The following is a 16,551-nucleotide window of genomic DNA, read 5'->3' as shown; positions in this document are numbered from 1 at the left end:
GCAAAGTATTGACCACAAAAATGACATACCATGATAGACATTCTCATAAACATAGTAAGGTTTTGGCTTTACCCTCAGATGTCTGTTAACTACCTAAAAATGTGAACTTAGTACCTGCACTTCACTGTGCAGTAGTTTCTTCTCTACAAGATGACACCAATTTTCTAAGAGAAACTTGGCTGCAGTGTACATGTATGTATTTAAACAAGTGGAATTCTGGTACATAAATGCTCTAAAATGCTTAATGTATGCAAACTTCAGTATTGCTCTAAGAGCATATTCTAAGAAAATTCTCTCAGAGATCTATGAACTGGAGAAACATGCTAAAAATGAAATGACAGTAAAAACTTCAAAAACTGATTCTCTGAAGGAATAAATGTGTTTATTGTAATACAGACATATAATACAAATACTTCCAGAAATACATTCTGTCTTTACATTTTCAATGAACAGGCCAGACACTCATTAACATTTACGTAATTGTACTACTGTTCCTTATTTAACTCACAGCAGTAAAGAAAAAAGATGCCTTTAAGATATGCCTATGCAGGTTGTAGAAAGCTGCACATCTGCTGTATCTGCTTCTAAACGTCCACGTGCTACCAAGCTCCAGAGCAGATGCCACGCAGCTGTGTTGACACAGTACTGAGCCCTTGTGTACACAATCCAGCACTCCTTTCCCTGTGTTCAGGGTTATTCAAAAAACCACTTAAAAGTTGAGGCAAAAAAATTACCTGGGGATACAATTATGTGGAAAAATTTAACTGAAACACTCAAAACTGCGTTTCAAATATTCCTTCTTGTAAGTCATCTTTACAGATTCTAAAGAACCAGAATTTAGATTCTGATTCCAATAAATCCAATATATGAACAGTAATCTTGTCCACCTCAGTGGCAAAGTGGGATTCCAGTAACACACAATGCGTGTGCTCCAGAAAAAAAATATTTATGTATGTAAATTACTCATTTAAATTGGTGAGCATCAGAAAATTGCACAATATTTATCTGATCGGTCAAGCATCTGACTAGGTGAGGGTTCCTTATTAAAATAGAATAAATTCCGTTTTGTGATTTTAGGAATAAGTAAGAGAGATGAGACTTGTTTTCATATGAGATTTCAAAAATAAGCAGAGTTGGAAACAGAGAAAAACAAGAAGCTTGTTCCACAGATGGCTTACAATTAATGGAAAAATATACATATCCCCATCAACTATTAAAACTCTTTGAAAGAACAGTCACTTACCTTTTCCTAGTTTTCTTTAAGAAAAGAAAAATGATGATGGGAGCAGATCTATGAAAATACTGGATAAAAGTTTAAAAAAAAAAAATGAGAAAAAAGCTGATTTAGATTCTATAGGGAATTGAGAAAGTACATTTCAGCAGACAGAACAACAGCCAATAGCACAGAAGTTATTAACATGAGAATGGCGTGAGAGGGTAGGGATAAGATCTTTTAATTAATCATGAAACCAAACTTGCATGAGTCAAGGGGATTAATGAAAATAAGCTTCACTGTGACAGTTTTCTTGCTTTGGAATTTGTTGTATTGACTACGGTAAGTATTCTGTCAAAAAACTAACAGTATCTCTTTTCACAATTACCCGCTATTAATACCTTAAAAATAAGATTATTTAGTATAGAAGCCTAAACATAAAAATGTTAATAAAGACACTTTTTCTTTATTAATAACATTTTTATGATTAGGCTTCCTATTATGGCCTACAGGAAAGGTGGGCAGGGACTCTTTATCAAGGAGTCTAGTGATAGCATGACAGGTAACGGTTTCAGACTGAAAGAGGGGAGATTTAGATTAGATACAAGCAAGAAATTCTTCACTGTGAGAGTGGTGAGACACTGGCACAGGTTGCCCAGGGAAGCTGTGGCTGCCCCCTCCCTGGCAGTGTTCAAGGCCAGGCTGGATGGCGCTTTGAGCAACGTGGTCTAGTGGAAGGTGTCCCTGGGGGGTTGGAACTAGATGACCATTAAGGTCGCTTCCAAACCAAATCATTCTGTGATGATTCTATAATTCTTTTCAGAAATGCACGTATCTGTTCAGTCATCAGCCAAATAACTTCACTATAAACCTTATGGAAATCTAAATTTGAATGTGCTAATTCCTGTCAATATAAATTTTAAAACTATTTCCAGTGCTTTGTACAGATACTTACTTGCCCAGGCCACTTGCTTTCCTAGATTACACTTAATATATTGTTCAAAATTTACATTGCTTCTTTTCAAGAGAAACTGGGAAACAAACTTTAATTCTTTTTAATACTGACCAGAACTACATTGCCCTTTCTGTCTCATTTGAAAATACATTTTCATTTGTATAAGTTTTTATAGGTCACTCCTTTTCTCACTTTTTCACAAACTGTTGTGCAATCTTTCTTTTTGTATTTGTTCATAACACCTAATATTCTGAAAGCATTTCTCTAGTCTACTATTCAATTCAATTACTCAATTTCAAAAATTGAAAAATTTTTGTTACAGAGCATGACGTCCTCTAAATATTTGAATCAGTTTTTGGTTTCACATCTTTGTTTGGATCATCTTGCTGAAAAGCAAGAGAGTCAACTAGAAAACTCTAATAAAATTTAACCAAAACATACTACAACTTCTTTTCATAATATCCAATTGACTGACAACAATTTGTCCCAGTATCTGATTGCCTAAGTCCTTTTCCCTAGAATATGTAGAGCTCTGCCTCCTTCCCGTAAGAGTCATTAACTTGTTTCTTCGGGAACAGTAGCCAACAGAGGAAAGGCATCTAGCAAATCTCTGACCAGTTCCTCCAGCTGGCGTCTAAATTAATTTGATATTCACAAGAGAAGCTAGAGGTTTTATCCTTGAGACCAAGATATATTTTAATTGACTTTTCTTTAATCTACAGACAACTAAGCTTCACACCCCTATCACATCATAATGCAGATTTGAAACCAGACTAGTTGTCAGAAAAAATTAAATGTAAAATTAGCACAGCTGTGAAGGCACTAGATTTCTTACCTATATACAGCTATTATTCCCTAATAAACTTTAAAGCACATTAGATCCTTAAAAATATAATCTGAGTAATCTTTCAAAAATGGTCTTCTATGCATTTAAAAAAAAAATCTAAACCAACAGTTAAGTTTCTTCATTACATTAAAAAGACACAATACCCTGAAAATTTCAGGAAGAGTGAGGAGAAGAACTAGTGAGTGATATAGGAAGAGAGTCCAATGCTAACCTGAAAGTAAACATGCTATATACAGATGAATGTGCACATTCATGTGTGTGCATATGTGTGCACATTTTAGATTTTTTGTACAAACTAATTACATTGAAATATATAATACTGTCTTTTCCACTACAATGACAACTGGGTATTTTATTAATTTTTTTTTGGTAAAGACTAGGCTAAAAATCTGCTTTGCATTTTTCCTGTAAAACACCAAAACCTCAGACCAGGTATAAAAGACTGATTTTAAAAACATGTGGGAGTGAAGAATAAGAAAACATACAATATTCCCTAGTCCTGTTTGAGAAAATGTTTTAGATAAATACAGGGTAATTTCTCCCCATTTTTCTACCTGATAAAAAAAGCCAAGCAAGCTGCATCTGTAGGAAGACAAAAGACAATCAGAATTAAGATCCATGTAAATTACGAAGCTATTAATGGTGAAGACTAGTACCCATAGGGCTAACACAGAGATGTTCACACTGGTGTTTTGTTTACACTGTGACAAACATCAAGCCAATCATATGTCAATTTTAGTAACACAATATACATTTAGCAAAGGTAGTAACTGTCCTATTGTACCTGAAGTTATTAAAACCATGACATGACTTCTCAAAAACAGCAAGAAGAGTAGATGACTGACCTTGCTGACTTCATTTTTTTATCAGTTTTACAGTCTCATTTTGGTCAGATGCAAACTAACTAGCTTATATTGTGGTCTATATCCAAACCATGGAAATTGAAAGCTAAAAGCTATTACCTCCTGCTCATTGATCAACTAATCTTCTGAAAGAAAAACCAAACCAAAAAACACAAACCCCAGAATACTAACAGACACCTGACTGCCTTAAACTGCATGAAAGAAACAGGTCAGTGACCAAGAACTAATATCTAACCGATATATATCAATTTACTTTCAAATGGCAAACGGGCAAAGTGACAATGTGAAACGTACTACCTAGCAAAATGAGCAACTGAAGTATAAACAGATCAATCTACTTAATGATGTGAAACACGGGCTAGCTATAAATCCTGCAAACTAAACAACTGTATAGGATGAATACGTTTTGAGTCCTGGACTCCTGGGCTGACAATCCTTTTGGTGTCCTTATGGACACAAGCCATACTTGATCAGGTTTTACTATCTCTGAAGGAAACCAAAGTAAACTGATAAAGAGAGAACATTTCTTTGCAACAGATGCCCAAGTTCTAATTGTTTATTAATACCAACTAACCCTTGTACAGATGTTTAGAAACTGACAACACAAGACAAATAATTAGCTAGATAAATGGCTTAGAAGAACCAGATAGAAAATTAACAAAGCATGTTTTTTAAATCTATTAGCTCACACAGTTTTAGTGTGAATTGGAAATTGGATTTGCATTCTGTGACCTCCCTGCTTCCTGCCAGTATCCTGCAATTCTCCCAGTGATATATTCACGTTAAGCATCCATTCTCATCATTTAACTACTAATGATAAGTTTTATCTTGGTGTTCCTCAGAGAAGCAGCATTAACTTTAAAATGTCAGAAAATCTAAGGTTGCCTCCTTTGAATTATGCAACATTTCCCAGATTGTAAAAATGGAAAAGTCATAAAGAGACTGACATAATTTGATAATGTTTGATATTTTCTCTGCAGTTAGGATTGTTAAGTCTCTGCAATATTAGAGAAACTGCTAAGGTTTCAATCGTATTGCTGTGATTGGGTCTAACAGCAGTGACGAATATTTAAGCAAGCTGCCCTGACAGTCAATGTTAAACAAAAGAAAGTAAAGAATCATAATGGGTTAGATAGCTCTACCTCCCAAACTGTACTGGAGAAATGGCAATTTTGACACAGGTATGTCTCAGACAAAAAAATCTGAAGAAAAGTCACAAGCTATTAACTGAATACCGCATATCTGACCCAATTCACAGATGGGCAGTGTATGGTCTGCAACAGAGATATGTTTTTCCTCATTTGTCCTGCAAATACAAAAAACGCCAGATCCTCCCAAATTTTGTTCAGACTCCAGCATACTTTTACATGTTCTTTCTATGCCAAACATTCAACTGTAATATATACTCGCCACTGAAGAACTTACTGACTTAATCGTACCTGGGTGCAACCACATGGTTTTAGCTTGCCTCTGTACAGAGAATACAAAAGTATTTAAAATACACAGAGTATTAATCACTAAGATGACTCAGGAGCCCCAAATTATTTTTATGAAACGTACTTACTTACAACTAAACAGTAATAGTAAAAAAGACAATGAACAGTAATAAAACAAGAAACCCTTTCTTAACTTGTCTATGTCAATAGTTATACCTTTTTACTTGCTTAAGCTCTTCCCAAGAGGTTTTATGACCACAGCTAGCAGAGTTCTAAGTAGTCACAAGATTTCAGCAAAAAGGTAAACCACCCCATGAAAACGGCATTTTAATCAGTTTTCCACTACAGAACGTATCAAACAGTTGAAGTAATCATTCCATTTTGTCAGAACAGCAGTAACTCTACTTCCTTTCAACACTCATGAGGCTACAATGTATCACACTAAAAATTAACACAACCCCCAAAATCTAAATAAACATAAAAATAGACTTTCTGTTATAAACCCATTATGGTTGCAAGTTGTGAGGGCACAACTACAGATGTAAAAAAAGTCTAAAAAAAGGCAAACATGCTCAGATCTCTTTAAAGGTAACAGATTTAGGAACTTAACATATCTTAATGGATCTACATCATCTTCTATTACTCTTTAAAAAGTCAACAAAAACCTCAAGATGTTGCCAGCGCAACAGCACCCACATGTAAGATATCTGTCTGGCTATCTATAGACTTACACTACAACAGATCTCTCAAACATTTTATTACATTTTATAACAATGTACAGGGCAGACTTTCTACACATACAGAAAGATTATATTGACTGAAACCTTTGACAATTAATCTTTTGCTTAAAAATAAATATTTTAAAGAAAATCTACCACTTAGTACCATCTACTGTTCCCAGAAAACAGACAAGCAAAAACCCATTGCTATGAGGATGGCCACCCAATGTCAAAACTGGATCACTTCATACCCCCAGTGAAGAGATACCAGATTAACTCTCACACTAGACAATATACAACGTGTATGTGTACATATATATCTGCACACACATATTCATATATATGTATATAAAAAAATCATACATATGTATATATATACACACATAAACACACATGTAGACATATATACTGGTATGTGCATATATATATGCATGCATCTATACATATATGTATGTATAGATAGTGCTGCTGATAGATGCATAGATAGAAATTCCAGCACAAGGGGTATGACACCCAGTGCTGTCTTTGCACTGAACTAGGCATACTGCGAAACAACATCCACATGGTATCGTTAACAGTTGCTGCTGAACCATAAAAGGATTAAGGTAACATCAGCAGCAAAGGGCTGGTACTTTAGTGAAAATGTGGTTACGGGGAGAGTATTCGTATCTCTGCAGAAACTGGGACTGCACTGGGATCTGCCTGGTACTTGGTATATAAATGTTATATTGGACAAAAGAGGGGGAAACCAGTCGATTCTCAGTACCTAAGTCATCTTCATCTTCCACATGAATTTGACTATATGACTCAGTCTTCCTAACACATCCTTGATTTGACTAATGCAATTTCCCCACCGCCCGCCCTGGAAGCTCTGCCACCTTAGAAAGCACAAGCCAATTCAGACTGAGCTGGTTTCTCCGAGAGTCTCATGAAAGATCTCTCTTCTAAATTCAGTTTTTGGCGTAGAACTGGTCCTCAATATCGAGACACACACACTCTGGGACCATGTCCTTCCACATCATAATATCCTACTGCAGAATGAAGCTACTGAACAACAGAGTTCCTTGCAATGGCAGAAGTCAGGACACTGCCAGAACACGAATCTCACAGCCAGATGCAGTAAAAATGTCCCTTACAATTTTCACACTGAAAACATCCCCACTTCTGAGCATACACCATCCTCTCCTCTTTTTCCCCTTGAAAATGAAGTCAAAAAAACCTTACAAGATGACAGAAGAAGTATTAGTGCTTTAAATTTGGGAATCAGTGTCTCCTATGTAACAGTGCAAGTAACCATGTAAGAACATGCTTTAAAAAAAGCCCCTTGTAAAGCCGTTCATTTGGCTTGCCAGCAGCTGAAAGACTGTTTGGCCCGTTTGACAGCTAAAACACAGCATGTTTTGTTTGCTTTTCCCACAGAGAAGAGGCAGCTAGTCATGCAGCCTGTTGTCCCCCTGCATCCTTCCCCACCATCAACATATGAAACAACTTCTGCATAGCTCCAGACCAGCCACTGCAGGAGCTGTCCTTTACCCGGCCAACAGGCTATACAAGAAAAGATGCCAGAGGAAGATAAATGCATTGCAATGTGGCAAAAGCAGAGCATGGCCCCCAACTGAAAAACTAATGAACTTCAATGATCCATTCACCATGTTTCAGTTGTATCGACTCTTGTAGATACTATCTCCAAGTGTTTGCTATGTTTTTATTTTATTTATTGTATTTTATAGGTTTTTTTGCTGAGAAAAAGATCTACATGTTTAATACAAAACCCAACAACTCTGGTGAACAGACAGAAGAACTATACAGGGCAACTAATGATTTTTAATGCTCTACAAGACTGGATTTTCCATTAAAATGCAACACAGCACATAACACAGCCATGAACGCCTACAACTTATGGCACCAACCCGATGTAAGGGAAGAAAACACCTACTTATAGAAGTAGCAAAAGTCTCCTGGTCCTAAACCTTCCTGGAAACCTAACATGACAACAGCAACCTGTCACCTTTAGTGAAGAAATATAGAAGTATTTGTCTTGTTAAAAAAATCAGAATTTCTCTTCGAAAGGAAACACCTCAGGGAAATCCAGCTCAGGCTATTTTTTTTTACAGTTACTGAGGGGAGACATTAAATACTTAAGATAAGTTTCTACCATTTCATAAGTCAGTTCAAAAATCTGCAAATCTGTCTCTAAAACATTGTCTCCCAACCTTGAAACTAGTAAGAGCTCCAGACTTAATTCTTGCACAGGCAACATCTAAATAAGCTTTTGACAACACACAATAAAGACAGCTTCTATTTTCCAACTCTTGCAACAAATACATGAATCTGTAGAGCTGAAGCTATTGGAAATGGGCACTGTTAGCAAGAAATTCCTCAAAAAGTAAATTCTTACTACCTACATAATAATTACTTAACCTTGGCCCTCCTGTCATATCTTTCTGCTAGACTTCCTTAATTTGGAAAGCCAAAGCTAATTGTCATTAATGCAGGCTGAGAAGTATTTTTAGTTCTGTGAAAAAAAAAAAAAAAAAAAAAAAAATCAATTCTCTTTAGTCTCACATTTTGAATGTATAACTTAATTTCCCAAAAGAACAATTAAGGGATAAATTGTGATTATTGTAAATTCAGTATGCAGAAGGATATTTCAGCAAACAACCCACCCAAACCAGACAAGCCATCTTATAGTTTCTCTTTGTTCCACCTTTTATTTTTACTAAAAGCTCCAGGTTTAAGATATTTTGCTTTCTTAATTGTTAATTTATCACCACATTTCAAACGTATCTATTCTCCACAAGTTCATTTTTACTGTTCTACATTTTGCTATCAGTTTCTATTTTAAGCCAAATGGTTTTATGTTTTCCTATTAAAAAACAATCATAAAGGATTAAGATTGTTTCTTTCAAAAAAGCCTATTTCCCCTCAAAGAGGAGATTCAATCTCAATACTAAATTTTCCTTTCACAGTTTATCAAGCACTGCTGTCTAATCAGAATGTGCAAGTGTTTTGAAAAACATGATGCAATTCCAGGTCAAAACAGTGTTAGAAATGTGACTAAATAAAGCACAATAAGGAAACTGCTATATAACATATATTCTTTAAGAGTGTGTTTAAGATGGCTGTTTCTTCCCATTTTCAAACAGAACAAGAACAAAGAAATTCCTCCCTGTTTACTCAGTGTAAGGGCACATGACCACTATGATTCTTTAGTTCAACAAGGGTATTCACTGTTTTAACACTACTTCACATCTAAAAATGAAGTGTTTTCATATTTATAAATTCTAACTTCCTTAATCAACTAGATGTAACATTTAACCTAAATCCTTCATTGATTTCGTCACCCCAAACAGTGAATCCTCATACCCATAGCTGTACCATTAGCTAATAATTTGGCAATTATCTCTTGCAATAAAAGATTAGATGCTGATTGGTGCTATGAGATTTACTGGAATACAACAATAAAAACAGAAACAATTAAAACTTTGCTTAAGGTAAAGTTAAGGCATCGCAAGGACAGAAGCACTCCAAAGAACAATCTGTTTTGGTATTTCTTTCTAGGTCAAGAAATTCTTATTGCAAAAGCTGAAAAGCAGCAATTAAAAAAGCATTACACGTTCAAAAACTTGAACGTGGCTAGTAGATAAAAGTCATGCCAAATACCTTGACTATGATGTAGGTGTGCCTAACCCTCAAGTTAGTTTATGACTACTAAAAGAAACGACAGTTTACAACTGGCTGGAGAGAGAGCGCCTTCCTCGAGGCACTAGCTAGACTGAAGTACAGTATTCAGTCTCTTTGTGTGGGACTGAGATATTCTGATCCATGTGTGACAGAGCTCTGATTTGAAGATTTCTATTATCTCTTGTATTATTTCACCTCAGTGATGAAATAATGAGAATAAAAAGAGAAAAATGAGCTAAGTTCTGGTTTATATTTCTTTGCCTCAGAGAAAAACTGTTTCAAACAATCAGGTGTTTGCACATAATAGCCTACTTTTTTAAAAAAGTATTTCAGGAAGTATTTTTAGATCAAATTAATTTTCTGTAAAATTCACATGCAGAAAATTTACCCTTTTGTGTTTTTTAATAAGGAAACTTAGCATAAAACCTAAAGATTAATGAGAAAAGCTAATTTTATTGCATGTCAAATATTAATTCTGGAATTACCTTGAGATTGGAGATGTCCACATCAACATAACTGTAATGCAACAGGTAAGAAAGATTGTAGGCTGATCAGGAAAGACCAGGAATGAACTGTTAATTTATTTACCATCATAATTCCATTTAAGCTAAAAAATTGCATTACTGAAAAGAAATTCACTTGCAGAGCAGGAAAGGTCTTGAACCTAAGATCTAAACTTTTTTAAAATGCTCAAAGCAATCTTTATTAAGCTATAATTATTTCCTAAGCCTCTGAAAATGTTCTACTTTACAGAGTTTCAGTGACTGGTAAATCAACGTCCCACACACCACTTAAACCAAGTTGACACTTGTAAAATTTCTTGTCCATAAGTTAAAAATCAAATATATTACCACAAGCTGAGTTTTTCCACAGGAGTTACTAGTTCTGTGAGAATCCTTCTCATTTCTTTTGTGAAAGGGTTAAAATCATTTCATATGCATTACCTCTCTTGCCAAATAATGTCCACAATTACTTCCATTAACAAATTTACAGTACAATGTGCATTTTCCCAAATGATTCAAGAGTTCATCTTAAACTGATCTAAAGAGAAGAAAAAAAAATCATTGATCTTGGTAATTCTTCAAAAACAAGTAAATTGAAAGCCTCATTTAAATCTACAACAATAACTTGCTAGATAACAAAAAGACAACAACAGACAACACCTAAAAAGGCCATTTTCCTTTTCTACCACCAGTATATTACTTAATTCAATATCTGAACAGAGGAAAAAAGGTGATAAACCGCTGTATACCTGTGGAACTTTTGTAGAACTGTTTCTACTGCTAAGACTAGCTTCTTCTGTGGCCTGCCTTCACCTCCAAAGAACGCTGTCTTGCAGCAGTTTCATTTTTTCAGATTTTTATAATGCAGCAAAAGTAATATGGAAAGAGGTGGCTTCTTATTGCTCATAAGTAAAACAAGAAATAGATAGCACAGATAAAGAAGCGACACCAAATGTTTATGTGCAGCAGGTCTCCTTGTTACACGCTAGCACACAACTTAATAGCATATTTCTCAAAACTTTCAGCTGCATGATACTCTCCTGCATATTTGCACTATATATTTTGTTCAATGGTTGAACAATAAAGGAATATAAGAACTAGGATATTGGAGACTTCAATCAAGATTCTGTTGGATAACATCAAAAGATGAAGTACTTTGTATTTAAACAAGCATTTGAAAAAAAAAAAAAAACCACCCAAAAAACAACAAACCAACCAAATCCACTGTAACGTACTTTGTACATAGAGAACTCTTTGTCCTTGTAGCTATTCCAGAGGAAAAGATTTATAGTGGATTCACTCTCAGAAGATAACGTACTTGGCAACTGCAGAGCAAGAGCACCACGCAGTGGAATTATCAGATAAAACAGTACTGGTAAAGTCAAAGCCATATATTCATAGCACAGCAGTAAAAAGAGTTCCAAGTAATTCTACCAAGACAAAAAACTTTCTCAGAATAATTTTAGGTGAAAAGACTGCTATCTTTAGTTCATATTACAGAGACTGTAAATTAAAATTCCATCCTTAATATTGCTTATTTGCTGGCTCGCTTTCCTACATACCATTACAAAGTTTTCATTACCATCATATTTCTTTTCCAAAAATACAAAGTATAATTCCAAAAAGGAAGACATATGACCATAAAACAAAACCTCTTTAAAATTTTGAACCTAGTATTTTTTAATTTAATTCACAAATATTTATGTAAATTTACATAACGTGGAAAACTACTGCATGACCAGATGCTGACACACTTACGACAGTTATTTCTTAGACATAATGACAAGAATTGAAGTTCCTGTCTTTCCTTATCAAAAGACAGAAAAGATGCATACAAGCTGTTGACAGCTAAATTACTTCAGGACAGACTACACCAGCTGGAACTTCAGATATTGGAAAGGAAAGCCAGAAATTTTGTAACGATGCATTTTGTTGTACTCTGCATACACTGTGAAGCTTGCCACCATGAATTCAGATTGTGGATACAGTGACTTGCCCTAACAGCCCCTTTTCTGTTAATATACACCTAGACCTCTGATGAAAGAGGGAGAGGTGGATGAAGTAGCCATAGATAAAGGACCCATGCTCAGGAATCCAAGCAGGCTGCATCTGTCACTAGCCTGTTTCAGTTTGTTCATCTGGATACACAGTTTTTCAGTATCACTGTGTAACAAAAGCACCAACTTAATTCCATCATTTAGTCTTTGGAATCATGAACATCTCCAGATAACCACCATCTTCATCTCTACGGGTAAAAACCCTGAAGCCTGTTTCTATCAGATCTCAAAGTGATGCTCAGTCTCACTGCTCATATTCACAAATTAAATCCACCCAGATGCTCAGTGCAGCTGCCCACGGGGATGTGGCAACGTTTGTTTTATGGTGAGAGGTCATGACTGCAGCCATCAACAATTCTAGGACACGTTGGCAAGAGCCTCTCTTGCTACTGGAGAAAACAGTTAAGAACCGAATGTTGTATCTAAACCCTCTTTTTAATTAACTAAAAATTGAGTTAGGTTTAACTGCTTTTCCTACATTTCTGCTGAGATTAAACACTTTAGGTTTATCTGCTTTTCCTACATTTCTGCTGAGATTAAACACTTTCCTTGATACCAAATCCTCCTTTGAACTTCAGCTTCATGTTGTTATTTGGAAACCCTAGGACAGGCAATCAAAAAGCTACATGACAGAAGCAGAATAGCACCTGAAACATCATCAATAGGATGAACTCTAGATAATTTTTTCCTAAATTTAGCCTGCTAAAGACGACATAACTAAGAGTAAGCGACAATATATACTGACAGTCTAACTTTGATTCTACACCTCTTATAACAGCTGTGACCAGGGACACTGAATGAAGAATACACTCAAACACAAGGTGAAAGAACCTTGATTTGTTCTGACGCAGCATGGAGAATGAGCAACAGATCAATGGACATTGAGTTATCCACTGTTTCAGCGATTTAACATGAGAGAAACGAGAAAGGAGTAGTGAATAAGAAAAAAATACAAGAGAAAGGAAGCAGTAGAGATGACTTTTTTTTTTTTTTTTTTTAATAAAGCCAGATAATATTGAAGGTAAAATATTTTTTTTTTCTATTAACTGGAAAAGAACTAACAATGCATTCCCTTACAAAGCCGAATGTATTGTTTTCCAAAACAGAGGTCTGGAATATAAATAGAGGTTTCTAAACCTAAACGTAAAATTCAGCCTCTACTCTTCACAATTGTTTCCTATTTTCAGAAGGAGAGTTTAACACATTTCATAACACTTCTCAGCTGGATATTGGCAACATTTGAACGTTTGGATTTCCACTGTTTACCTGCTGAAACAGGAAAGCTTCATAAAATGAGTAATTAGGGAGCCTTGCGGTAAGGCCCATGGCAAGTCCAGCCAAAGTGTTTCCAAGAGTACCGGGTCTGGGTGATAATTTTTTCGCAGCAGCCTATACAGCACTGTGTTTTAGGTCTATGCCTAAAGCAGCGTTGACACCACACTAACATCAGACACGTCTGCACAGCGTCAAGGCCTTCTCTGTCACTCTGGCCCCCCAGCAAATAGGCTGCGGGTGTGAAAGACACTGGGAGGAGACACAGCCAGGACATCACTTCGTTTTGTTTTGCCTGGGAGAGTTATGATAAAAGCACCAGCCTCGAGCTTAATCTGGCATTTGAGCCCTGCATTACTGCAGTCCCTTCAGGGGTAGACCTGTTCCAGCACAGCATTGCCCACGGGCCACAGTTCCTGTCACGAAATACACAGCTGCTCTGGCGTGAGGTCCTCCGCGGGCTACAGTGTGGCCTCACATGCTGACCACCATCTCTAGAGTGAGGGTCTACAGTAGGTGGAAGCGAGTCACAGAGAAGAGCTTCACTTTGGATTACAGTAATGTTTCTGTGCATCTTAGTTAAACACGCCAATCCAAAAAACGTACACTTGCAATAATGATTAAAAAGGTGTAAAGTGATCAGAGAGAAAGTTATCCAACCAGGGTTTATTTGAATCTTTACCTTACTACACAAATTATTTTGCAGCACAAAATGCTGGGCAAATGGAAGATTGTGAAAAGAGATTTTCTAAGAACACAGCTATTGCTGTTGTATCTGGTTAAACATTTGAAGAAGATTCTCAGAAACTAAAACTCCAGTAAATTGCAAATTCTAGTATGTTTCTTCTTTAACCCAGTCACACATCGGTGAACATTTGTGAACTAAATGTATTTAAAAATACACTTTGCTACAATTCTAATTTATAATTTGGGTCCTGAAGTTCACTAATACAGTCAGGTTAGCACAACATTTCATACAAATAAACAGGTCAACAACTAAAGTTTGTGAAGTTCAGTCTTTTACCAGGGGCAGCTCAAATGATCCCTCTTCATGATCCCCTCTCACTGAGGATTACTGCATACTCACAGTGAATCTCCAAAGCTAGTTTGCTGCAGTACTGGGCCTAGTGCTGACACAAATAATTTCCACGCTTCTGGGACGAGGGAGTAACACTCACAGTGTATAAAATTCTCATGGGGATGGATCCCTCTGTCTCTAGTTGAAAAGCTGTCCCTGCTTCTACCTAACAAGGAGCAAACCCATAATTAAAATATCTGCAGATGCTGGTCCTGCTGAGATCATAGCAGGATTCATGACCTTATTTTTCCAGGGTTCTGCTTTTCTAAACTGGAAATATATCCATATCTGGCATAACAGAAAAAACAACGAGGAGTGCATTTAACAATAAAAAAGGCAAATACACAATATGTTCGTACACTGTCTTCTAATTACACTGAATTTCTAGGACACAGGTTGGTTCTTTGGAAACATTAAAATGTTCAGCACTTAAACACTACAGAATCTCACCATAATGCATTACCTGGTAAATCAGTCTTCATAATGTCAATGCCAACTTGAAGCTCAGGCTCAGCCGCAAGAACTGCATAATCTCCTTGATGAGAGATGTTGAAGTTGTAATTTGAATCAATACTGAATACGTTATTTGCCAGGAAAGGTTTTCCTTTTGATGTCCTTTGCAAGTGTATTTCATTCCAAGGTACGCACAACTTTTCTGCGATTAACTTTCGCATCAGCAGTCGACCAGCCTACGAAATAAAATGGAAGTGATTCATACAGAGCTGTTATGCTACGTGCAAAATATCTGTGGTCACTAGAAAACTACCTGCCTAAAAAAATGTGGGTTTATTACATCTAATATAAAGTAAAAGTATATTTTAACCAAATCGTTTAGATTTCTCCCTTTTATAAAGGCCTGTGTCAAGTAAATTTAACCAAAAGAGTTCACCAGACCCAAGTATAGTATACATTTGCTATCACTATTAGCACAGAGACAACACAAGACCCGATAAAAAGCAGTCCCAGCCTAGAAGAAGCACATAAAATAGCTCCTTCTCTATCTTACTTACTTAGGATATTTTATTGCACAGACGAATACTTTTTTACACCACACTGAACAGTAAACTGTCTCAACAGCTTTCCTCTCAGTACATTCATTCAGTTATTTAGGCACTAAATTAAATACCGAGCAGCTAAAAATGATGAGTAACTTCTTATAGACTAATCAGCAGAAGTCTGTATTACTACCTCGTTGTTACAGGAGATTTAAAACCTGAATTATGTAAAGAAGCTTTATTCTCTCACACATTACACCACTGTCTTTATGCATAGTCTCTTAGAGAACGTTGATTTTGCCTCCTAACTTGACATCGCGACGTAAAACCGGTGAAGTCTTTCAGAATAACTACAACAGCAGACTGCTAACGGCCCTTTTTCCTCCTCAGTGAAGGTGTAAGCAGAGCTGACAACACTTTGTAATGCATTTACTTCCCCAAAATGCCCTTGCAAGGTGTTTTCCTAGAAGTCAGAAATGTGGGCACTACTGACTTTGCAGAGAGACAATTGTGTCCCCACGGGAAAGGGCCGCTCCCATGGCCGCGAGTGGTGCCGGAGGGGGCTCCTCAGCGGAGCGGGCCCCGCCCGCACCCGAGGAGTCCCCCGGCACCTCCACCACGGCCCCGCGGATGGGCAGGGCCCCGCCTGCGACGCCCACAGCAGCGGGGACGAACGAGACGGAGGGCTCCGGGCAACGCGGGCCTTTGTGTCCCGCCCGCGGACGAACGCCGTCGGCCCTGAGGAAGCCGACCCCACCATGACCCCCCCCCCCGCCAGCATGTACCAAGGCGGCTTTGGCATCGCGGGCAAAGACAAACTGGCCGATGCGGTCCTTCTCCTCGGGCTGCACCAGCCGCGCCGCCAGCAGCCACTCCTGCCGGCCGGGGCGCCAGGCGGCGCAGGGGAAGGCCCAGCGCACGCTGCCCAT

General features: G+C 37.1%; 1 protein-coding gene across 1 annotated transcript in view; it reads right to left on the bottom strand.

The window, feature by feature from the left end:
• AASDHPPT (aminoadipate-semialdehyde dehydrogenase-phosphopantetheinyl transferase) overlaps nucleotides 1-16,551 on the bottom strand; it is a 30,918-nt gene extending 14,367 nt beyond the window's left edge. Inside the window, exons 1-2 of the mRNA XM_086481774.1 lie at nucleotides 16,408-16,551; nucleotides 15,091-15,316 (exon numbers count right to left, since the gene is read on the bottom strand). Coding sequence (XP_086337900.1) covers nucleotides 15,091-15,316; nucleotides 16,408-16,551 — 370 coding nt within the window. The remainder of the gene's footprint in view (nucleotides 1-15,090; nucleotides 15,317-16,407) is intronic.

This window comes from Leptosomus discolor, chromosome 1 (genome assembly GCF_034619465.1).
Source record: "Leptosomus discolor isolate bLepDis1 chromosome 1, bLepDis1.hap2, whole genome shotgun sequence".
Taxonomy (NCBI): Eukaryota; Metazoa; Chordata; class Aves; order Leptosomiformes; family Leptosomidae; genus Leptosomus; species Leptosomus discolor.
The sequence above is the reverse complement of the archived record's forward strand: the minus strand, read 5'-3'. Positions and strand labels throughout refer to the sequence as shown.